At 35.8% G+C, this 25,187-nt stretch overlaps 3 protein-coding genes across 3 annotated transcripts; 2 read left to right on the top strand and 1 right to left on the bottom strand.

The window, feature by feature from the left end:
- The first annotated feature begins 6,051 nt into the window (after window positions 1-6,051).
- On the top strand, window positions 6,052-7,629 carry LOC139429100 (uncharacterized). The gene is made up of 3 exons (XM_071194599.1): window positions 6,052-6,177; window positions 6,237-7,313; window positions 7,368-7,629. Exon 2 carries the CDS (start codon window positions 6,237-6,239, stop codon window positions 7,212-7,214), a length of 978 nt encoding a protein of 325 aa, XP_071050700.1. The 5' UTR covers window positions 6,052-6,177; the 3' UTR covers window positions 7,215-7,313; window positions 7,368-7,629.
- A 5,499-nt stretch (window positions 7,630-13,128) lies between these two features.
- Window positions 13,129-17,643, bottom strand: LOC139429099 (uncharacterized). The gene is made up of 2 exons (XM_071194598.1): window positions 16,453-17,643; window positions 13,129-16,388 (listed from the first exon to the last, which is right to left on the bottom strand). Exons 1-2 carry the CDS (start codon window positions 17,006-17,008, stop codon window positions 13,216-13,218), a joined length of 3,729 nt encoding a protein of 1,242 aa, XP_071050699.1. The 5' UTR covers window positions 17,009-17,643; the 3' UTR covers window positions 13,129-13,215.
- A 6,076-nt stretch (window positions 17,644-23,719) lies between these two features.
- Window positions 23,720-24,837, top strand: LOC111415502 (uncharacterized). The gene is made up of 2 exons (XM_023047226.2): window positions 23,720-24,073; window positions 24,133-24,837. The coding sequence occupies exons 1-2, from the start codon at window positions 23,762-23,764 to the stop codon at window positions 24,802-24,804; spliced, it is 984 nt and encodes a 327-aa protein (XP_022902994.2). The 5' UTR covers window positions 23,720-23,761; the 3' UTR covers window positions 24,805-24,837.
- Window positions 24,838-25,187: the final 350 nt, after the last annotated feature.

The following is a 25,187-nucleotide window of genomic DNA, read 5'->3' as shown; positions in this document are numbered from 1 at the left end:
TGGATAAGGTATTACTGGATTTAGATTTGCACGCATTAATGAAGATGTGAAGTGAATAAAATGGAAAAAAAAGTGACGTTTTGCGAATCGAAAAATAGAGTGTACCGAATGCACACTTGGACGTTTGCTTACAGACAATCAAGGATAAGTGACTGGGAAGAAAAGATGTTGGACGGAATTAGATTTAAGACTAGGATAAGAAACGTAAATAAGTTATTAGAAAAATATTTAGATGTAGATTATAGATTAAATATATATCAAGAACGTTTTAGCATTGTAGAGTAATCGAAATGTTTTTAACTGAGTAACAATTAATTTTTAGGATATTAGTAGATTTAAGTGTAGCTGAATAATAATAATATTAATAGATTTAAGTATAAATTAAGAGCAAAACTGTTTTTGTAAAATATTTAAAAGGAATAAAAGCTTAAAGCACAACAGCAGAGCTTCATTTCTAGTTTTTAACTGTGAAGAAAAGGAAGAAGGAGTGAAATTATAAAATGAATTTGTTAGAACCTAATCGTAACAGTTATCGTTTGACAGGCAAACGAATTGGTCGAGGATTTTTTAACAAGTTGATAGATAAACTTCCGATAGAACTTCATTTGCCAGGATATAATTTTTGTGGACCGGGTACCAAGTTGGAAAAGAGATTATCGAGAGGAGATCGAGGCGTGAATCCATTAGACGAAGCGTGTAAGAAACACGATATAGCATATACGGTCAGTTCAAATTTAAAATTTAGACACGACGCAGACAGAGCATTATATAAAGCAGCGAAAGAACGAATACGAAATAAAGAGTCTACTCTTGGAGAAAAAGTGGCATCGTCCGCAGTTGCCGCCTTAATGAAAGCAAAAGTAGCGGTCGGTATGGGCGTAGGTAGAAAAAGAAATCGTACGGGTCGACGACCTTTAAAAAAAGTCCGAACGCGTGTAAAGCGTGGTGGAGCTATATCTTTTGTAGATGCACTTCGATTCGCTCGCAACGCAATATCGAGATCAGGTGCTAAGAATTTGTTGACAAACGTTAAAGCGGCATACGGAGCTTTGAAAAAGATAAGAAAAAGAATTTCCGAACCTAGAGGTCGAGTTATTCGAATTCCGAAAACGGGAGGATTTTTACCTTTAATTCCCCTGTTCGCAGCTTTAGGTGCCCTAGGTAGTATCGGCGGTGGTGCTGCCGCTATTGCAAGAACTATAAACAACGCGAAAACAGCTAGAGAGCAATTAGATGAAGAACGAAGACATAACAAGGCTATGGAAGCAAAGGCCGTAGGTAGCGGATTTTATATAAAACCATATAAGAAAGGTTGCGGTTTGTTTATTGAAGGAAAGGGGAATAATGTTGGCGGCACAGGTTACTTCAATAAGCCCTATAAGAAAGGTTGCGGTATAACCACTAGTTCAAAAAACTAGTTCGAATACCTCGTCGTGCGTTAACTAACGTCGAGTTGGAAAAGTTTGCGAAAGTACTAAAAATTCCACATTTTCGGGGTATATTTATGAGAGACAATCTCCCGAGTAAGATTAAAAAGAAGGAAAGAGGTATTGTTAACTTGGATAACTTGAAAGGACGAGGGACTCATTGGGTCGCCTATAAGAAAGACGACAAAGACATATACTATTTCGACAGTTACGGTGATTTAAGACCGCCATTAGAAATTGAACAATATTTGCTGTCAGACGGTAGGGGTGGTCAAGTAAAGTATAATTACTGTCGATATCAAAGAGAAATAGATCAAAATTGCGGACAGTTGTGTCTGAAGTTTCTAAGTAATAAAAGAACCTATTAGAGTCTAGAGACGTTTAGACGTTCAGAAGTAATGGAGAAAGAAGCAATACACACGACATATACATTTACGTTGACTGGAAAGTCATCTGAATTGACTTGTAATTTTAATCCTCCGATCTATTTGAACGAATTTGGTAGTTACGAGTTGGCTCTTTTGAATTTCGAAACGTTTAATAGTTTAGCAAACGTTAATAAAAACAACAACGTAATCCAATACGAAGATAAGACAGGACATTTTAAAAACAATATAATAGTACCTGTTGGAACGTACGATATTGATGATATTACCGAGTTCGTGAATGAACAGCTAGACAAAAGACACGCTAAAAGTGTCGTAATAAGGATTAAGGGGAATAATAACACACAACATTCTTTAATAAAAAGTACCCGTCGAATTAATTTTGCATGCGATAATTCTATAGGGCCGTTACTTGGCTTCAAGCCTCAAATATTACCTAGAGATACGGAAGTGGAATCCGATTTCGTAGTAAACATAAATAAAACGAACGCCTTACAAATTTATTGTAATTTAGTGACGGGATCGTATAATAACGGAGTTCCCGTGCACGTTTTATATCATTTTTTCCCAAACGTTCCGGCAGGTTTTAAAATAATCGAATCACCACAACTACCTATTTATTTACCGGTTTTAACGAACGTGATTAGTAGCTTAACAGTACGTATACTTGATCAGGACGGAAACTTGGTAGACTTCAGAGAAGAAGAAATAACAGTGAGAGTTCACCTGAGATCGATAAATTGAATTATTTAAATTTGACTAACGTTATGACAGTGTTATATCAAAACAAAAGAATGCGGTGGTCAAGAAGAGACAGAGCGAGAAAATTGTTTAATGGAGAAAACTATAAAGCGCGCGTCATCAGTCAACGTAGCGGCAGTAGAAGACGATCCATTCATCGATTATCACCAGTCAATCGAAGGTATTTAGTTCAGTTAGGATACGAAGTGTTAAAGTAATGGACATTTTAAAAGTAACGGATAAGATAAAAACAGATCACTCTATCGTAAGTTATGAATTCCATTCGCATCAACCGTTTGGATCGACCACGTTCGATAACAATGACGAAATTAGAATTTCAATTCCGGAAATAGATAATTATACTTTACCGAGCGAGAGTTATCTATACGTCGAGGGTAGCGTTCGTAAGTTAGCCGCGGACGGAAGTATAACAAAAGATGCCAGCGCAACGGGGCAATTGGTTAACAATCCCGTTGCATTTATGTTTAGCGATATTCGATATCTTATTAACGGAGTACATGTTGATGGTGTGCGGAACGTCGGTATAAGCTCATGCATGAAGGGTTATTTCTCATCTACGCAGAACGAGGTGGTGAAATTAGAGAACGCCGGTTGGCACATAAAACCTTGGAAAGATGATATAGCGGGTGTTTCAAAGGCTTTAGATAAAAATGGAAATTTCGGTCTTAGCGTTCCGCTAAAAACGTTGCTAGGATTCGCAGAAGATTTCAGAAAGATCATGATGAACGTTCGACAGGAACTTGTGCTAATTCGCGGACACGATGATACGGACGTCATCTTTCAACCAGCAGCCGCTCCGAACGACGAAAAATTGAAATTGATCATTAATAAAATTATATGGAGAGTTCCTCACGTGGCGGTGGGATTACGCGAACAGTTGGCATTAACAAAACTATCAGAAAGAAACGTAGACATTCACGTTCCTTTTCGATCGTGGGAAATACACGAGTACCCTCAATTACCTCAAACTACGAAGCAATCTTGGGCCGTCAAAACTGCTCCACAATTGGAAACGCCTAGATTTATAATCATCGGATTTCAAACAAATCGAAAGGGTATATTTAAAGGAAACATGGCATTATTTGATAATATAAACTTAACGAACGTAACCGTTTTCTTGAATGGAGAACGTTTTCCGTACGATAATTTGAATGTGGATTTTGATAACAATCACTATGCGATTTTGTATGATATGTATTCAAGATTTCAGCAAGCATACTACTATCAAGAAAGCGAACCTTTGTTTTCACCGGAAGAATTTAAAACTTACGCGCCGTTAATTGGAATCGATTGCACGTATCAACAGGAAGCAATACATAAAAGCGGAGTAGAAATAAAAATCGAGTATTCAACGAAAAATCCAATTCCGGAAGGTACGACAGCTTACGCATTAATTCTGCATGACAGAGCATTTGTGTATTCGCCTCTTACGAAAATGGTTAAGCAATTAATATAGTGGTACTGTTGAAGCAACGTCATTTAGTGTATCTCTAAACATCGAAGGAAACGTTTGCATATAGTGGTATATTATGGATATTATGGTTTTTCAAAGGGATTTTATTATTTTGGACATTCAAGGTTTCACGATAAACGATGAAGAATTTATCCCAAAGGAACTGGCTTCTTACGACAGTAATCATTGTATAAGTCATTACGTGTTTCAACCTAGTCGAAGCTTTTCTTCACTATCTACCAAATTTCGCAATACGGCGAATTGGTTAATGAGTCATCATCATTGTATTGATTGGAACGACGGGTTTGTTCCTGCGTCTCGTTTCGATGAGATCGTTTATTATTTGTGTCGTTCGACAAAAGTAGCGTACGTAAAAGGACGTGAGAAAGCTACATTTTTAAGAAGAATTTTAACAATACCGGTAAAAGAATTGCCGGAAAATGAATGCAAATTGGAGGTTGGTGCGCCGATGTGTCCCTATCATAAAAAGAGACCAAGTATGTGCTCCTTATCGAATGTTTTTTATTTATTTTCATACGTATTCAGACATCTATAACTATATGTAAACGAATTGAGAAAGGCAGACGGGTAGTAGCGGTAGAGCAGTTCAAGATGGAACGTCTTTGGCGGTTAGTTACCAGATTGGGACTTTCAACTTTTATAATTAATAAAGTGTGGGATATTATGGAAAGATACGAATCTGATTTATCTTTTGCGAATATTAAAAACTACGAATTATGTTATTTACCAATCGATTATTATATCAATAAAGTAAAGCCATTAGATTTGGCGGCGGTTTGGTTTAAATTACCGTTGAAGTATAGAAACGATGAGCGATTACAAAGCAAGCTGCCCTGTTTTGAACATTATAATTTGCCTCATTGGGAAACGCATATTGATGGTCCACCATCGGCAAGAAAGGATTGTTCTTTATGTATGGTTTAGTATATAAACATTGTCAGTTATAGATTGTAAATTAATAATAATAATAAAAGATTGTAAAAAGTGTAAAAAGTTGTTTTAATTTAAAAGAAAAAATAGTTAATCTAAATGAATACATGGTATGTATACATTGGGTTGGGTTGGTATGACTTGGGTTGTACATTGAAAAAGTATTAAATTGGAAGAAAAAAAGGAAGAAAGAAAGGGGAAAAAAAGGAAGAAAAAAGGAAGAAAAAAAAAAAAAAAAAAAAAAAAAAAGAAAAGAAAAAGGGAAAAGGATTGTTTATTGAAGCTCCTCCTATGCTCCTCCCATGCTCCTCCTCAGGCTCCTCCCAAAGTGGAGATGGAAGAGTGGGGATGGGAGTGGGGGAAATCTAAAATTCCCCCCCCCCCCCCGGTTGCCAGGAAAGTAGAGCCAGAAAAAAAGTACCCCCACTCTAACTCCGCCCATTCCCCACTCCTCCCCCTTGTCACGCCCCACCCCACGCCCCCCTTCATTACTCTACTATAAGAAGGCACCTCCCAGCCTTTGAAAGTCACTTAAGTGTTTGTGTTCTTCAGTTTTTTTGGTAAGTACAACCTTCTTTATTATCATGTTTATATAACGTTCATTTTCTCTCCATCACTACAGCTCTTTCTACAACTTTCTCTTTTTTGGTGAGTAAAACTATATTTGTTTTGCATGTTTATATAATATTTAAAATTGTTTTTTTCCACTCCTAGACATCCTTGTTCATTCAGCTTTCTCTTTTTTTGCTGTGTTTTATTTGGTAAGTAACCTTTTCTACTTCCATGTTTATATAATATATTCTTGCTTTATTTCATCATGACAGCTCGTTCTACTTTGTTTTTGTGAGTACAACTTGTTTATTTGTTTGTTATGTTAAATTGATATTTTTTTCCCAATTCCTACAGGAGCTTACTGCTGATCAGTTCGATTAGACCGATCAGTTTTTAACATCGTAATTTCAGCAACTTTGCAACTTTTTTCTGGTAAGTATAGTCTCCTTTCTTGACATATATTGTTTTTAATCTTGTGTTTTTCATTCCTATAGCTCCTTCTATTTTTTCAAGTTAACTTTTATTGGTAAGCATAACTTTATTTTTTCGAACGTTTTATCATTCATATCCTATCATTCAGCACTTTGTTGACAAGCACCCTCTGCAGTTAGATTTTAACGTGCAACTGTATTTTTCATCAAGCGATGTAAGTATACATGTTTTTTTTATTAAAATAAAATTAATTAATTTTCTTTTCTTATCAAGATGTCTCAAGACGGTTTTAGTCAAATTGATTTAACTGCTCCGGGTTTCGCCAGCCAGGAATCCTTTCTGTTAAACAGTTTTGACATAAACCTGTTGAACATGTCGACTGTTGAGAAGGCTCTGGATCCAAACGTGCAGCCTAATGAGCAGCCGATGGATCCAAACGTTGAATCTAATGTGCAGCAAGCTACGGCGCTTCCAAACATCGCAGGTTCCTCGAAAGTCGACGATAAGAATGTGAAACACCTTTCACTTTCACTTCGTCGAAAGTCGGGGAACCGTGAACACCGGAAGAAGGGTGCAGGTGTGTGGTTACCGCCAGATAAGTATAGAGAGCTTCGACGGGAGACCCGTGCTCGTTCGCGAAGTACCAAACACAAGCGTGTGTCAGTTGAACCTGCGACTCTGTCAAAGGTTGAAGTGACACACTCGGAAGTGGCTAGCGGCGATGAGTCCAACGACTCTCTTTCTTTAATGGCGGTATCCCAACACTGCACCGAAAACCGGACATACCTTAAAGCTATTAATGCAGCTTTTGTTTCTAAGGCTTCTTCTTCTAAAGCTTCGTCGATTCCCACTCCCCCTACTAACATAAACATTCCTACCATAGAAGTTCCCTCATTAAGCCCGAAAGTACAAATCTTAAGGGTGGACACAATTCCCGCTACTTCAGTCATTTCCGATGTACCTGCCAGCCTTTTTTCAAATGCAATGTGTGCAGCAGTAGAAACAACCAAAGAGGAGATTTTGACCGAAATTAATATTTTGTATCAAAATTTTTATAAAGACCTTCATGCAAAGGTACTTCAATTGCAGACCTCTTTGAGAGAACTTGCACAGTTTAGGGAAGGGCTGGCGTCGAGTTCTAACCACTCTTTAACAACGTCACTCGACATCACCGTTGCAACATTAACCGTTGAAATGAAAAAAGCAGAATTCATTTTGTCTTCTTTACATACTAATAACTTCCCTTCCTAGCTAAAAAAGATGTCCGGTAGCAACAACTTCGGGAGGGTGCTCACGTTGGAGCGAAGAGTTGCGTCTTTGGAGGTCAAAGTAGATACCCTGTTTCAGCTGGTAGGCTATATCTATAATCTTTTTTGCACGTTTTTAATTTCATAATCTTCTTAGGTAAACAGTATTGTCTCAGAGTCGGCAGTGGTGAGAGGGCAGGTGCATGTTCAAAACATGCACATACACCATTGTTCGACTGGGATAGAACCTCCGACACCGACACCTGCAGCGCCTCCGCCCCCGTATGAAGTGCGGGATGAACAGGAAGAGGAGGAGGAGTGGTAACCATTTTTCCTCCTCTTCCTTAGGTTAGGTTAGGTTAGGTTATGTTAGGTTAAATGGTTAAGGTATTATACTTATTTTTATTATTATTATTATTATTCTTCTTCTTAAATATATGTATATATAGTTTCTTTTGCTATATTTTCATTCAGTCTTATCCAATTCATTTAGTACGAGAATCATGATCGACGAGAAATTAAAATGTTTACCGCAACTTCTAACACTGCCTATAGTAAATTTTAGTAATGGTTCGGTCGAAGAACACTTTACAAGACACAGCAATTTATTTGGTGGAAAATGTAAGCGAGGTTTAATTGTAGGACCCTCAGGTGTCGGAAAAACAAATGCTATGTTATCGCTTTTAGTTGCACGTAATGGGTTGCGCTTCCTAAACTTGTACTTATGCTCTAATTCGTTATACCAAAATAAGTACGATTTTTTAAGACGTTTAATTGAACCTATAAAAGATTGCGGTTACTATGAATTTTCTAATATAGACGAGTTCATTCGACCGGAAGATGCGAAAGAATATTCGGTAGTCGTATTTGACGATGTTTCCTGTACAGGTCAAAATGTCATTAAGGAATTTTTTTCGTATGGTCGACATAAAAACATTGATTGTTTTCTAATTTGTCAAAGTTATAGTGCAATTCCAAAACAATTAGTTCGCGATAATTGTAACTTTTTGGTGTTATTTAAACAAGACTTAACAAATTTAAAACACGTATTTGAAGATCACATAATGAGCGATATGGAGTTTCATCGGCTAAAGGAAATTAGCGATGCTTGTTGGGAGAATAGACACGGCATCCTAGTTATTGATTTAGACCTAGTTTTGACATAAACCTGTTGAACATGTCGACTGTTGAGAAGGCTCTGGATCCAAACGTGCAGCCTAATGAGCAGCCGATGGATCCAAACGTTGAATCTAATGTGCAGCAAGCTACGGCGCTTCCAAACATCGCAGGTTCCTCGAAAGTCGACGATAAGAATGTGAAACACCTTTCACTTTCACTTCGTCGAAAGTCGGGGAACCGTGAACACCGGAAGAAGGGTGCAGGTGTGTGGTTACCGCCAGATAAGTATAGAGAGCTTCGACGGGAGACCCGTGCTCGTTCGCGAAGTACCAAACACAAGCGTGTGTCAGTTGAACCTGCGACTCTGTCAAAGGTTGAAGTGACACACTCGGAAGTGGCTAGCGGCGATGAGTCCAACGACTCTCTTTCTTTAATGGCGGTATCCCAACACTGCACCGAAAACCGGACATACCTTAAAGCTATTAATGCAGCTTTTGTTTCTAAGGCTTCTTCTTCTAAAGCTTCGTCGATTCCCACTCCCCCTACTAACATAAACATTCCTACCATAGAAGTTCCCTCATTAAGCCCGAAAGTACAAATCTTAAGGGTGGACACAATTCCCGCTACTTCAGTCATTTCCGATGTACCTGCCAGCCTTTTTTCAAATGCAATGTGTGCAGCAGTAGAAACAACCAAAGAGGAGATTTTGACCGAAATTAATATTTTGTATCAAAATTTTTATAAAGACCTTCATGCAAAGGTACTTCAATTGCAGACCTCTTTGAGAGAACTTGCACAGTTTAGGGAAGGGCTGGCGTCGAGTTCTAACCACTCTTTAACAACGTCACTCGACATCACCGTTGCAACATTAACCGTTGAAATGAAAAAAGCAGAATTCATTTTGTCTTCTTTACATACTAATAACTTCCCTTCCTAGCTAAAAAAGATGTCCGGTAGCAACAACTTCGGGAGGGTGCTCACGTTGGAGCGAAGAGTTGCGTCTTTGGAGGTCAAAGTAGATACCCTGTTTCAGCTGGTAGGCTATATCTATAATCTTTTTTGCACGTTTTTAATTTCATAATCTTCTTAGGTAAACAGTATTGTCTCAGAGTCGGCAGTGGTGAGAGGGCAGGTGCATGTTCAAAACATGCACATACACCATTGTTCGACTGGGATAGAACCTCCGACACCGACACCTGCAGCGCCTCCGCCCCCGTATGAAGTGCGGGATGAACAGGAAGAGGAGGAGGAGTGGTAACCATTTTTCCTCCTCTTCCTTAGGTTAGGTTAGGTTAGGTTATGTTAGGTTAAATGGTTAAGGTATTATACTTATTTTTATTATTATTATTATTATTCTTCTTCTTAAATATATGTATATATAGTTTCTTTTGCTATATTTTCATTCAGTCTTATCCAATTCATTTAGTACGAGAATCATGATCGACGAGAAATTAAAATGTTTACCGCAACTTCTAACACTGCCTATAGTAAATTTTAGTAATGGTTCGGTCGAAGAACACTTTACAAGACACAGCAATTTATTTGGTGGAAAATGTAAGCGAGGTTTAATTGTAGGACCCTCAGGTGTCGGAAAAACAAATGCTATGTTATCGCTTTTAGTTGCACGTAATGGGTTGCGCTTCCTAAACTTGTACTTATGCTCTAATTCGTTATACCAAAATAAGTACGATTTTTTAAGACGTTTAATTGAACCTATAAAAGATTGCGGTTACTATGAATTTTCTAATATAGACGAGTTCATTCGACCGGAAGATGCGAAAGAATATTCGGTAGTCGTATTTGACGATGTTTCCTGTACAGGTCAAAATGTCATTAAGGAATTTTTTTCGTATGGTCGACATAAAAACATTGATTGTTTTCTAATTTGTCAAAGTTATAGTGCAATTCCAAAACAATTAGTTCGCGATAATTGTAACTTTTTGGTGTTATTTAAACAAGACTTAACAAATTTAAAACACGTATTTGAAGATCACATAATGAGCGATATGGAGTTTCATCGGCTAAAGGAAATTAGCGATGCTTGTTGGGAGAATAGACACGGCATCCTAGTTATTGATTTAGATTGTAGTGTATCTAAGGGACGTTACCGTAAGGGTTTTGATAAATTCATTGAAGTTTAAAACTAACGACTTCAGCTGTACAGTTCGTAGTAACTTCACATACATCATACAATGAACAAGACGATAGCTGCAGAACTTATCGCGGCACGAGAAGTCGTGAGAGACAAAATTCGTTCTTTAAAAGAAGACTTAGAGGAGTCAAGGATTCGGTCGGAAACCGCATATGCACCCATCGCAAGGCCCTTACAGGATATTGTCGCAAAACTTGACACTGCGCCTTTACTATCCATTCCAAAACGAAGTTTATCTCCAAAAGAAGAAAAATTGATATCTAAGATACAACGCTACTCGCCGGATATTTCTGACGTACCAGCTAAAACCGAGACCGAATATTTTATTCGAAAACCGAAAGTTCCATTAAAAGAACAACGACGAAAATTTGCTACATCGACTCCTGAAAAAAGGTTGGTATCTTCTCCCACGTCTTCTCCTCTTGGTCCATTAGCTCATGCAGAAGAAGAAGTATATGAAGTTCCGCCGGGCGAAGAAGAAGAACTCCTCGATTCTAGCGAGGATACCGGAGCTCTTATTTCGGACGCACATAATCGAATAGAACGACTTAAAGATGAAATAGAAGAAAGATTGGAGTCTCCAGAGGTACAAGCCGCTTTGAGTCAGTTTCATCCTTTGCCCAGAACGTATATTGTTGGTTTAACAACTGATTTAAAAGATGATTATGATCGTTTATACGGTGTTCGCGAAACTCCCGAAGGTTTCTACATTGGAGTCAGTCCTGTTCACTTTGAGGATCAGGATATTCACGTTGGAAACTTCAAATATACGGGAACCGTTGGTTTATATGATTTACTATTTAAAAACGAACCGGGCAAATTTACAATTCAGGACATGCGCAACTACAAAGATATCTTACTACGTTCAAATGCTCCGTACATTAATTACATTCCAGAGGCAGGTATGACTACTGAGGACGACAGTGGGAAATTTCAGAATATTATCAAGCCTATCGTTGAAGGTAACAAACCCAAGGTGCATTGGGCTAAATACTGGCCGAATCCGAAGAAAAAAGTCGGTGGTGCATTACAAAAACAAGTCGTTCCTGGGGCTCTTATCGAATACGAGTATTGGGACGATCCCAACGAACTTGTCGACAGACTGCGTTTGTTGATGGCCTCGCAAACTGCAGGTCATTCTGCACATGTCAATGAAATATCATCAATAATATCGGAGCTAACAGAGGCCGAGATTATACGTTAAAATATTATCATAAATATACGTCTCTCACATTTTTTGTTTTAAAACACCGACGTTTGTGAACTAGAGCAGATGAGTTTAAGCAAGTTCGGAAAACATTCGTCTAGTATGACGATCGATAAGTTTGGTAAACACGTACACGGACACAACATTGCTGCTCATTTTAATAAACGTGAAAACTTACAACGATATTTCAAACAACCAACTATACTTACGTTTAGCGGAGATGGAACTACGGATACAACGGATAATTATTACATTATTCAAAATTTAGGTTACGTAAGTAAATATATAAACTTTTTATATATTGGTGAAATAGTGAAATACCGATTTGAAGGAGACGTTGAAATGATTATTAACGGGAGTATCTTCGATCCAAATAAAAAGTTAAATGTTCTCTTCTTTGGAGATAAAATAGTTTGCAAACCCACAACGAAGACCACTTTACTCAAGAAACCATTTATGGTAGAACTGCTCATTGAAATATCCAGAAAATGAGCGATATTAAAAGGTCCGTCGTAAACGAGTTGCACGCGTCCGCGAGGAAAAAGTATAAACGCAGACGTGTTATTATAAAAGGTTTAACGGACTTATTTCAAGCTGATTTAGTGGAGATGATACCTTATTCAAAAGCAAATGGTAATTTTAAATATATTCTAACAGTTATTAATGCTTTCTCAAAGTATGGATGGGCTGTACCACTAAAAAACAAAACTGGCAAAGAAGTTACGCGAGCTATGGAAACAATTCTATCGGAAAAGCGGAAAAACATACCGAAGAATCTGCAAACGGATAACGGAAAAGAATTTTACAATGAGGATTTTAAAAAGCTCATGTCACGATATCACATCAATCACTACAGTTCATTTTCCAATTTAAAGAGTTCTATTGTTGAACGGTTTAATAGAACAATAAAAGAAAAAATGTGGAAAGAATTTAGTATGCAAGGTAACTATCGTTGGTTGGAATTGCTTCCCAAATTAATTCTGGATTATAACAACCAAGTTCACAGGACGATAGGAATGAAACCTAGCGAGGTAAATAACAGAAACGCATCGACACTGTTAAAAACTGTATATAATTACATAAAAATTGTCGATCCTTATACCAAAAAATTTAATGTCGGTGATCACGTCAGAGTGAGCAAGCATCGACACGCCTTCACCAAAAACTATACTCCCAATTGGTCTAACGAAGTGTTTACAATACATTCTGTTCGTAATACTTTCCCAACAACATATCTGCTCAAAGATGCATCCAATGAAAAAATTATGGGTGGTTTTTATCGAGAGGAATTACAAAAAGTTAAATATCCTGACGTCTACTTGGTGGAAAAAGTGCTACGGCGAAAAGGAAATCAAGTGTTTGTGAAATGGTTAGGATTAGGTCCGTCTCATAATTCTTGGATCTCAAAAACTAACGTTCTTTAAAACGTATAAAGACCTATTTAAAAGTTTACAAGACTTTATTAACAATCGAACATTACAAATACATTATTATTATTATTCTTTACAATTTTTTTTTAAATTAAATTCATTTATTCGCATTCAATCTTTTTATCAACCAATGACCCCACGCCAAAGTATTACATCCGTTCGGTAATATGTATCGTTTATCATCGCACGATGAAAGAGCAATTTTATTCTTTAATTCGGTATACATAGTATGAAATTCTGACTTAAAAATGTACATTTTTTTATGAACCGATCCGCCACATTCAACCACACGTTTATAATCGGTCACGCTTAAATGTTTATCTATAACATATTTCTTTACTCCTTTAGCCTTCTTTACATTATCATTCAACAAGGTGATGCAGTACGCCTTAGCTCCTGTTCCAACAAATGACGTTATGCACCTGTTTGGATATTCATCTTTCATTCTTCCCAACACAGATCGACCGCGAGGTATATTGTGTATATTCTCTAACGGATAATTGGACGTGTCAAAAAATTCAATATTTTCTTTTATATCCTCATATACATTGGGAGTAGTAATTTCTAGGATTAGGGAATCAGTATCGGTGTATAAAAGTGTTATGTTATTTCCATATTTAAGTTTTAAGTAATCATAGAAGAAGCTGTACATTACGGTTTTCGAAAGCTCTAATATACTGAAACCCACATACAGCGGTTTGCAATAACGAACTTCCGCGACGTTCAATTGAACGGCTATCAAATTATCGCAAAATATTTTCGAAGATTTAAAATTTGGTTTAGCTATTAGGGCTTCCACGCCCGGTTTCTTATGACGACATTCCCAGTGGGTAACTAGTCTTATATCCACTCGCTTTTCCACATTTTCCATTGTCTTACCGTATACGATGTTATTCATTGCTTTGTAATGATTTTTTTCAAATTCATTCTTAGCTTTCGCACGTTTATCGGAATTGAAATCGATGTAGCTCCGCATCCAGTTGGATTGTTTAAATTCTAATACTCTGTAAATCTTCGTTAGTTTCAATCCGAACTTGATACACTGCTTTAGATTCACGTAATGAATGATGTATTTTGTTTTATTTTCCAAATTTGCTATTAACTTTGCATTTTTTGAACCTGGGGGTACAATCCGTTCTGGACAAAATGGCAAATCGTTGTGTTCATCATGTATTGCTTCCGGATACTCTAAATCTACCTCGAACACGTAACCCTTTTCGGAATCGTCTTCCGTATTGTAAATATCTAACTTTTGAATCTCTTCATCTGATAGCCATCGAAATCCCCCCGTCGGTAATTTTCGTCTCATTGCGTGTCCATACAAATTCGTAGCGTCGAGATACAAAATATAAGATGGGTCTTTGGTTTCATCAAATTCCATCATTAATTTATTGTTAGCCTTCGCACTGCGTTTAGTGCACATACTTAATCCACCGCGAATACCATTTTTAAAGAAGTGTAACATGTCTATGTCCGTTAATAATTCTAATTTTACCCCTGTCATTCGTAATAATGCATCCCAACCGAAGCCCGGCGCTGTGAAGTAATGACATGGATCTAAAGAGTAATACTTCATCGAGATGGTTCGGAAATTCTCAAATACGTCCGCCAAAAGTAAAACGTCAGACGTTAAATAAATGTCGCTATATTCGCCTAAAGTGCGACAGTTAAATAAGTTCCACACCGTTTGTGCACGACAATAATTTTCTTCGGTTATACTATCGTCGCATAAAGTATTGTAAAAACTACTTCGATCTGGCAGAGCGGTAAGATTCAGCTTTTCGAATGAATCCACAAAGGAATACGGAAAAACTCCTTTCTGACGTATAAGTCGAAACTGTTCTTCGTTCCTAAAATATTTTCTGATTTGAACGCATTGGTTGTCTTCCAAAAATGAACCCAACTTCTCTAGCGATAAAGCCATAAACCTAAATGAATCCACAAATCTCAATTTCATATGAACCCGCCTTAGCTTTCCCTTGCTGTCAATGTTTTCTCCTACGATAATTTTTTTCGAAAATGATATATACTTTTCTTTATTCTGTGCTATAACGTCCACGTCTTCTTCTTTTAATGCCATATCTTTCACAAACATATGACAATCGTAGTTCGAAAGATTGTGAAAGAATATCGGTATGAACTTTGGTAATTGATAATTGATGTTACATACAGCATGTGCGGGTCCTCTATACAACCCAGTTAGGTGATCATGATCGCACACTTTATTACCTTCTTTTATTTTGTGCGAACAAATGTGACAGATATCCTGCATCTCATGTATTAATCTATCAATAGGTGGTAATGGGAGCATTTCTTTTGGTTGGCTTAAATAATTTTTGTATATATTCAGAACGTCATGTTCCAACTTGCTCATGAAAATTTGAGCAGCATTACATCCGCGATATATTTCAAACTTCGACAATGATTCGTCATATGAACATTTTATATAATATGCAAATGCATAAGGTTCGTGTTTGAAACATTTGACGGAGTATGAATTATCATCGTTAAGTTCTGTTGCTTCCGCATCGGCGATCGGTTTCTGTAATGCTTCAAAATCTGCATACACCACGAACGGTATTTTTAATTGTCGTTCAAAATTTTCGAACTGTAGTATATTTTCCTTTTCTTCATTTCCATATTTATTTATTTTCAAATTTGTTGTTGGTAAAATTGCCCTTACCTTGCTGCAATCGTCACTTTGATGACGGATAAGTTTATTTTCTGACGTAAAGAATACCAAGCATCCGTCGCAAATATACTTTTCATGACCATTCTGCGATGCTTGCGATGATAGTAATCGAGACAGATTTTTTATCCAACAATAGTGACTATTCCCGGAATCATTTGTAACCAATAATAAATTTATATGTCTTTCTTCTTTTTGTCGACATATATACATTGTAATTATGTCATAATTCATAACACCGTCTTTAAAATACTCATTTATTCCATATACATTAATAGATAGTTTGTTCTGCTTTTCAAATACAGGTATATCTCGTAATTTAACTGGAAAAACAATATTTGAATAGTCTAAGCCGCAGTCTAGGTAATTCGGATACGAAGATGTCCTCTGTGGTAAACCGTTCGGTTCATGTAGTGCGGATGTTACAGCCCATGCAAAACATGCATCATCCGCGTTTTGTATATTTATCACAGCACGCTTTGCTTTTATTTGTGATGGTAGATCGATGTAATTAGATGCTCTGATAGGATTATATTTGTTTAAATTTAACTCCATATAGAGAATTTGCATTAAAGTCCATCCTAAATAAAATATTGAAACATTTATTTTATAATATATAGGTATATTATGTCACATTACGCTTACCTGAATCTCGTTCCTGGAATTCTGACATTTTTGATGAAATTTCATCAATAAATTCCTTATATATTTTATACAGATCCGACGCTAATGATACTACCTTATTTTTCGTATTGAATGATTTTATTTCACAGTCTTCCTTTGATTGTAAAAAATACAAACCAAAACATTCCATATTTAATTTTACATTTCGGTGAATATCGATTGCGCTTTGTATTAGATTTAGTATTTTTTCTCGAATTCTATGAGAAAATTCATCCAAATCCACAAAAAAACCTTCTTCACTTATTCGATAACTGACAATTTTGTCACCGAATGCTCCAGCTATTCTCTCCACTCCGTCATCGATTATAACAAAAGCGTTACGCTTGTGTGCGTTGCTTCGTAAATGTGCAGAGTAACATTGTCTATTTACATAATCATCGCAAGCCTCACATTTTACTGCTTTTGGAATTTGCGGTGCGTCAAGCTTGATTCTCTTGCCAATACAAGATAATCGTTGATGTCTTTTTAAATTGTCAACTCGAGTAAAACTTTTTCCACAATCCTCACACACGACCATTTTACAATTTAATGTTGTACACTTCTACTTGTTATGAAAGAACTACGTCAATACCACATTTCGCAGGCGTTTATAAACCCTCACCGCTCCTGAAACTTATTGGGGAGGAGGAGGATGCATCGAGTGCGTTTGTATACATGTATATTTATAACTCCGTATACCTCTGCATAATAAATTAAAAAAATATCTCGCAGGTAGATCATGACTCACTTACTAGTATTAAGTTAATTGACCTCCTCCTCGAACGTATCCCCCCAAAAAATTTGCCGATTCAAGAACCTCCTCGCATATTTTAAAGCTCCGTATACCTTTACACAATAAATTTTAAAAAATATCCCGCAGGTAGATCATGACTCACTTATTTGTATACCTACATGTCCCAAAACCGTATACCTTTGTGTACAATAAGTTAAGAGATATATCGAAAACATTACCAGTTCATTGAGAAGCGTCGAAGGATAAACATAGTAATTGTTTTCATCTAGGTAAACAGGTTACATATAAAGATAAATTTTTAATAACATAACCTAAATAAAGATACATTTTTAATAAAGATAAATTTTTAATAATTTCGTCAAAATAACATGACCTTCTCAAGTTAATTGACCTCCTCCTCTCTTCATCGAATCTCCTCCGACCCTCAAAAGAATCGCCGATTCAAGAACCTCCTCTCCTCATCGAACCTCCTCTGACCCCCAAAAAATTTGCCGATTCAAGAACCTCCTCCTAGAACGCAGGTTCGAGGAGGAGGTTCTTGAATCGGCGAATCTATACTACTGAGCAGGAATAAAGATAATAGAATACCAGAATCACCGCCGCTACCTATAACGGAAACACCGGATGCACCTTTCAGAAAAATATTCATAGACGCTTTCTCAGTCGGCCACCAGAAGTACCTTACTCTAGTTGATGCATTTTCAAGGCTGGGCCACGCTATGGAAATAAATAGTAAAAAGCCATCAGACATCTTGGATGCTCTAATCACATACTTCTCATATTACGGTGTTCCTGAGGAGATCTGTAGTGACACAGGTATATAATAATAATAATAAATGACTTTATTCGTTCACTTACACCTATATACATTATACAAATTATATTTTATGCATATAAAAAGATGAACGAAAAGGCGAAGTTCAGTATAATACTGATTTTCAACTTAACCTTAAGAGAGCGAGAAAAAAAAACAGATACGTAATATAATAACGAAAATAATACCAAAAAATAATAATAATACAACCAAAACATAATAATATAAAACAATAATTCAAAAGAAAAAGAAACAGCAAATAATACTGCCATCCGTAGTGAGAACCTTGCACACCCTCTAATGTTTAAACTCAGCGATGTCACGGCGACGGCTGCTATATTATCGTAAATCAAATTATGTACTAAATAAATGAACAAATAATTTATTTTTGAATGACCTTATTGTATTACAACTTCTGATATCTATCGGGAGACTGTTAATAACTGTTGTAATCTGATACGTAAACGAACTTTTAAAAAATTCAAGCGAGTGTACAGGAAGAGTTAGTGTACCTTTAAAACGGACATTTATTGTGTGTACGTCTGATCGAAATACTATTTTTCTATATAGATACGGTGGCTTTTCAGTTTTTAGTATTGTAAAATATAAACACGCCGAATGCAGAGCTCGTCGCTGCGTCATATTTAACCAATTTACCTCCCGCAACTTATGACTTATATGTTGGCGACGCCGAACACCAAAAATCAGCCTCAAACAAGAATTTTGCACTCGTTGTATTCTTTGAGCTGTAAGCGCTGTAATAAAGGGAGAATACACGACATCGCAGAAGTTGAAATGGGAAAGAACCAAAGCATTACAAAGCATAGTTTTAATTTTTTGTTTAAAAACTTTCTGTTGCTATATATTGACGGCAAATTAGCGTAAGCTCTCTGAGTACATTTATTTATATGATCAATAAATCTCAGCTTTTCGTCAATAATCAGGCCCAAAGTCTTTGCCGACGCTGCAAAGGGTACCCTCACGTCACCAACACAAACATCAAGGCTAGACTTAATTGAATCACGATATTTCTGAGTTGAGAATAAAACCAGTTCAGTTTTCATGGAGTTAATTTTAAGGCCATGCCTGCGAGAGATCTCAACAACATTCTGCAAGTCATCATTAATGTGTTGATTAGCTAACGCAAATATAATATGTTCAGCCATATTGTTCAGCCAATTGTAGGTTTTAAGTATGGACGACACTTCTGCATAACATTGTCATGTTTTGTTGAATCACCACTTTCGACCTCATAATGTGTACATAGTAGGAAAAAACGCTTTAGTTTATGGTGATCAAGAATCAACAAGAAATTAGTAATTGACTAAAGACGGTTAATAAATAAAATAACTTGCGTTTATTGATGACAGCCTTTTGTTAGCGGACATCGTCAGGAAAACTCAGATTGTAGATTTGTGTAGAAAAGACAAATATTAAATAAACACAGTAATTATAAATTTTAAAGGATACATTTAAGTTTTTGCTTTTAATTAACGTTTCTTTTCACGTACACCCAGTTCTGATGTTCACGATTTTTTTTTATGTAACACTACTCTGACAAAAAAGGCTTCAATTTTCAATACCATAGTGGGGGATTCCCAATATTATGCTAAAAACGTTTTGTTTCCATTTATAGTTTAGTATTAGACGTGAAAAATTCTTTACTTTGATTTTGATGACGAAAGTAGAAAATTTTAATAAATTGAACAAAAACCATTGCGGTAAGGTTTTTCTTCTAATCTTCGATGGCCTTTACGCAATGTCATCTTTGGATATTAAAATTCAAATCCTAGATCGAGCCGCTCTTCATAACTACAAAATTAAAGGCGAAACAGAATCTTCCAGTGAATTGGCAGCTAAAAAATGTCCGCAAAAACTTTGTAGTGTTTGTTATTAGGCAATGACAAAGAATAAATTTTTTTATTTTTTTTTATAAATTATATGCAAGTACTTCAGATTATTTCGCAAAGTTTGAAGTAGTTTCAAAACATCAAATGAATTTTTTTTATTATTTAGTTTGTTTTCTATAAATTTTCATTTCTCCCTTTACATTATTGTATTAGGTCCGAAATCGACTTGCATTTGATCGTATATACAATGAAGTGTTTTACACGAACTCTTCGGAACTGGGTGTATTGTTAATCTTTTCTGACTGATAACATTGAACAAGCGTAACATCATTCAAAATTTTGATTATATAGAAAATGTTATATAGAAAATGTTAAAAAAGGTTTTTTTTTATAATTATACATGATTAAAAGTGCTTAAATGGTCCTTTTTCATTCAGTTTCCACAAAATCGGATAGAAATTCTAGACTGATAAATTCGATCATAGGCTGAAGATCATTATACAGATCAATTTATATATAAAAGGGGAGTTCAATACATCGCATGGAATTTTTATCTTCTACTGCACCATGACACCTAAATGATTCTTTTATTCTGTTTCCACAAAATCGGGTAGATATTCTGGTCTGGGAAGTTCGATCATAGGCCAGTAATCTGCCCGATTTCTTTCAGGCGGTTTGTCGCTTAGAACAATTCGCTTCTTGGTTCGAACGTCACCCAATACCTTAAAAATAGTAGAGTTTCGATTCGCGATTCGGTGTCCATTGTCGCAAATTATAACGTCTGGTCCTGGATCGACCAAGCAGTGACGGGCATAGATCTTGAAGTCATCGTCATCGGCACATATTACGATGGTTCTATACATTTCGTAGCTCATAATTAATACTCCCCCGTTTGACTTCCATTTATTCACAACTTGTCTCCTCTTCTCAAATGTTCGAAATAATTTTGCTGCGTTTAAAATGTGAATACTTGCAGCGCCACCAATACCGTTGCCGTTTACGGTGGAACACCACTTAAGGTATTCCGTCTTCCAAGCTAGCAGAGTACGAGCGGGAACAACACACAAAATAGTGTGCCGACGGGATCTTCTTAAGTAAATATCGGAGAAAGCAATTGTTTGAAGTTTTTTTCCATTTGGTCCTACAGAATGGGCTAAGATGCAACCTAACCCATTCCTAACAATATTTTCGCAGAGAACGTTTACGCCCATTACCTGTCTCCTGAGCAGCTGCGCTACAATGGTTGGGGGGATGTTAATATCATCAGTGTTTTCAGTATTTTGCTGAAAAATATATTTTTTTAAATATTTTTAAGTATTTTAATAATTATGAAAAATTCTGAAACAAAATTTTAATCAATATTGAAAATTAACGAAATAATTGGGTAATTACAATATTATCGAAATGACAGAAACAAAGCCGATTGAGGTAATCCTTAATATAGAAGGAAAATTAATTGTCCGATTTATTATAATGATTGTTTGTTGGATTGTTAATTATACAGTTGCTAGAATGTACGTAGTGAAGATTCGAGTTACCGGCGCTAATAAAATAAAATTCACAGTAGAGTTGTTAACATTCGACAGAAGCGCATTGTTTAGTATAACATCGTATTGTAACGAAATAATAATAAAGTTTTCATTCATAAACAATTTTTGGTTCCTGACAAAAACATAATGGTCCTTCGAGCCGGATTTGGAATGGTATAGGATTGGAAGACGATCTTGGTTCCAAATTCAACGAACAAGGCGTGACAAGAAGGCTGACGTTATCAACGGAAGCAGTAGCATTTTACGGCAGGTCGGTTCCCTTGGTTTTTCCTTTTTCCTTTGTTTTCTCCCTTTTTTTTCTTCTGGTATTGTAACTGTCTGACACATTATGAGTCCTCGTTACTCATAATGTGTCAAGCAAATTCGCAAGCCTGGCACGCTTAAGGCTACGATTACGAGATTTAACACGTTTTTGGATAATTTTGACATATCGGGCGACGTTTTTGCGATCGATTCGCGTCTGAAAATCAACGAACAATTGTACCATCAATTTCAAGAAGTTCAATCGCGTATTGAAGATATTTTTGACGATGAATCAGAAAACGAGCGAGAACGATTTAATTTTGAAACCGATTACTATGATGTAATTGTTAAGGCTCAAAGGTTGCGTCAAACTCTTGTGACAAGTACTCCAGCGCCTTGCGAACAACTTAATGATATAACGACAACTCAATTAAGTCCTGAACTTAGAAACGTGCGATTACCGATTATAAATTTACCCGAATTTGATATACGAATTTGACTTATTGATACAGGGTCGTCTAAAAGCTTAGTAAATGAACACATTTATCATTCAATGTGCGAAGATTATGCAATAGAAGATCCATTTTGCATTCAAACGCCCCATGGTATCAAACAAGGCACAAGAGCTCTCTAGGTCATACTTTCGGACATTTTCCAGGAACAGAATAACGAATATATATTTTATTGCATCAATTTCTCAAACACTTACGATATGATTAGGAATGGACGTAATGAAATCTCTAAAGGCACGTGTGGATACCGAAAACGAAACACAAACGACACTTAGAGTAATTATCCCCTAGTATACTCAGATAGGAGAAATAAAATTATTTCCTAGAGAATCCAAAATAATCCAATATCAAGTAAATGATATTACTACAATCCGTAGTAAAACTTCCAAATGAACAACAACAAATTTTATCACCAGCTACTTTGGTAAAGGTGTCTAACGGAACAACCTTTATCTTATAAATAATATGACAGAAGAAACTATAACAACGTACGAACAAACCCATAACATCAATGTTACACCTATAAAGGAATTTGAAGAAATGTACAATTATGGGATACTGTAATATCAAACCCGATCGACTGGCGCAAATGCAAAAAGAAAGTATTAAAGCTTATTTATAGCAGAAACAGTTTAACTTAGAAGAAGAAGCTGCACTAAAAGTGTTACTTACAAAGTATAAAAATCTGTTTCATACCGAAGGCCAGAAACTTACCTTCACGCACAGAAAAAAAACACACTCAATATGAAGAATCAAGAACCAGTTTTTGTAAAAAGATACAGGCAACCCCTGGAAATGCGTAAAGAAATTAAGCGACAAGTGACTGAATTACTAAAATCAAGATATAGTCCAAGAAAGCATTTCGCCATGGTCCGTGCCCGTGCATATCGTTAAAATCGGATAGAAATTCTAGTCTGATAAATTCGATCATAGGCTCAGATCAATTATACAGATCAATTTATATATGCAAGGGGAGTTCATTACATCGCATGGAATTTTTATCTTCTACTGCACCATGACACCTAAACGATTATTTTATTCTGTTTCCACAAGTAATCTGCTCGATTTCTTTCATGCGGTTTGTCGCTTATGACAATTCGCTTCCTGATTCGAACGTCACCCAATACCTGAATAGTATATTAAGTATCCAGAACGGTAAGTACAATTTACCGGTTTACGACAACGTGTCGGAAACCGGTAAATTACTTACCGTTCGTGATGGTTATAACATTTTTTGCACGATCGAAATGAATATAAATAATAATTAATTTACTAAAATATGTTGACATATGTAATGATTTATAAAGTAGGTAAAAAATTTGAATTAATTCTGTTGCCCTGGTTTTATTTACAAAAAAAACAAATTGTGTGATTTGTGAAATTGTATTGTAAACAGTGCTTACAATAATATTAAAACTTAATATAATATAAATTATATAAATTATAATATATATTACTATATAACCAAATTGAGTGATTCTGAGAGTGAAAATGGTGATGATATAGAAAAAGCTTGGAACATTGGACGTTCGGCAATAATTCCCGAAAAATCTAGGGAACGTTATGAAATGACGTACCAAATTTTCAAAAAATGGTGTGGAGTAAAGAATAAAAATACGAGTGAAAAAATCTTGTTGGCATATTTGGTCGAAAGAAACGGAAAATTAAAAGCTGCAGGTAGTTTATGGGCCGAATACTCAATGTTGAAAGCGACAATTTTTTTACACGAATCCATTAATATATCCAAGTTTTCAACATTAATTGCCTTTCTAAAAAGAAAAAATGTTGGGTACAAACCTAAAAAAGCTAGTGTTTTTACCAAGGATGAAATGTTTAAATTTTTAATTGAAGCACTAGACGAATTGTTTTTAATCCATAAGGTAAATTTAGATTACTTGTAAAAATATGAGTATATATTTCCGACAATGTATTTTTTTAGGTAGCAATGATATTAGGAGTAGCGGGAGCATGTCGCAGAGAAGAGTTATATAAAATGACTATTAAAGATATAGAAGATCGTGAATCTTTTATTATTATAACCATTTCAAATACAAAAACCAATATTCAGCGCACATTTACTGTCATAAATAAAAAAAACGAAAAAATTAATTATTTGAGAATTGTTCGGAAATATATTAAACTGCGGCCAAACAATGCAAAGTCGTTGCATTTATTCCTAAATTATCGGAATGGGAAATGTAAAAATCAGGTAGTCGGTAAAGGTACTATTGGAGCTTTATCATCGAAAATGGCTGAATACTTAAAATTGGAAAATGCAGTTAATTACACAGGTCACTCGTTTCGACGTACTTCAGCCACATTATTAGCCAATAAAGGTGTAGACGTTTTAGGACTAAAAAGACATGGAGGTTGGAAATCTTCGACTGTGGCTGAAAGTTATGTTGAAGATTCTCTTCAAAACAAAAATCAATTTGCAGAAAAGATTCTACATGATGATAATGAATCACCTTGCAGCGTTTCTGATAATATACTACAATCGTCAGCTTGTGCTTCTACATCACGGACATTTTCTGTTGATACAAATACCGAAAAAAGCAATATTTCAATTTCTATTTCTAGCTGTAATAACTGTACATTTAATTTCAAATAAATTATATTTTTATTTGAAATTTTATTTATTATACTTACCGTTCTAGAACGGTAAGTATATTACCTACCGTCGTTTTAGCCGTAGCAACCAGTAAAATCAACTTACCGTTATAGAAACACTACTCGTAAATAAACAAAATAGTCCGATCGTGCAAAAAAATAGTAGAGTTCCGATTCGCGATTCGATGTCCATTGTCGCAAATTATAACGTCTAGTCCTGGATCGACCAAGCAGTGACGGGAATAGACCTTGAAGTCATCGTCATCGGCACATGTAACGATGGTTCTATACATTTCGTAGCTCATAATTAATACTCCTCCGTTTGACTTCCATTTATTCAAAACTTGTCTCCTCTTCTCAAATGTTCGAAATAATTTAATTTAA

This window comes from Onthophagus taurus, chromosome 2 (genome assembly GCF_036711975.1).
Source record: "Onthophagus taurus isolate NC chromosome 2, IU_Otau_3.0, whole genome shotgun sequence".
NCBI lineage: Eukaryota > Metazoa > Arthropoda > Insecta > Coleoptera > Scarabaeidae > Onthophagus > Onthophagus taurus.
Note: the sequence above shows the minus strand (reverse complement) of the source record. Positions and strands in the feature narration are given on the sequence as shown.

Excerpts from the sequence above, each read along its gene's own strand:
- LOC139429100 (XM_071194599.1), top strand. The coding sequence starts at position 6,237 with ATGTCTCAAGACGGTTTTAGTCAAATTGATTTAACTGCTCCGGGTTTC.
- LOC139429099 (XM_071194598.1), bottom strand. The coding sequence starts at position 17,008 with ATGGTCGTGTGTGAGGATTGTGGAAAAAGTTTTACTCGAGTTGACAAT. Across the intron at positions 16,389-16,452 it reads ATTCCAGGAACGAGATTCAG|GATGGACTTTAATGCAAATT; the intron begins GTAAGCGTAATG and ends TATTTTATTTAG.
- LOC111415502 (XM_023047226.2), top strand. The coding sequence starts at position 23,762 with ATGACGTACCAAATTTTCAAAAAATGGTGTGGAGTAAAGAATAAAAAT. Across the intron at positions 24,074-24,132 it reads AATTGTTTTTAATCCATAAG|GTAGCAATGATATTAGGAGT; the intron begins GTAAATTTAGAT and ends GTATTTTTTTAG.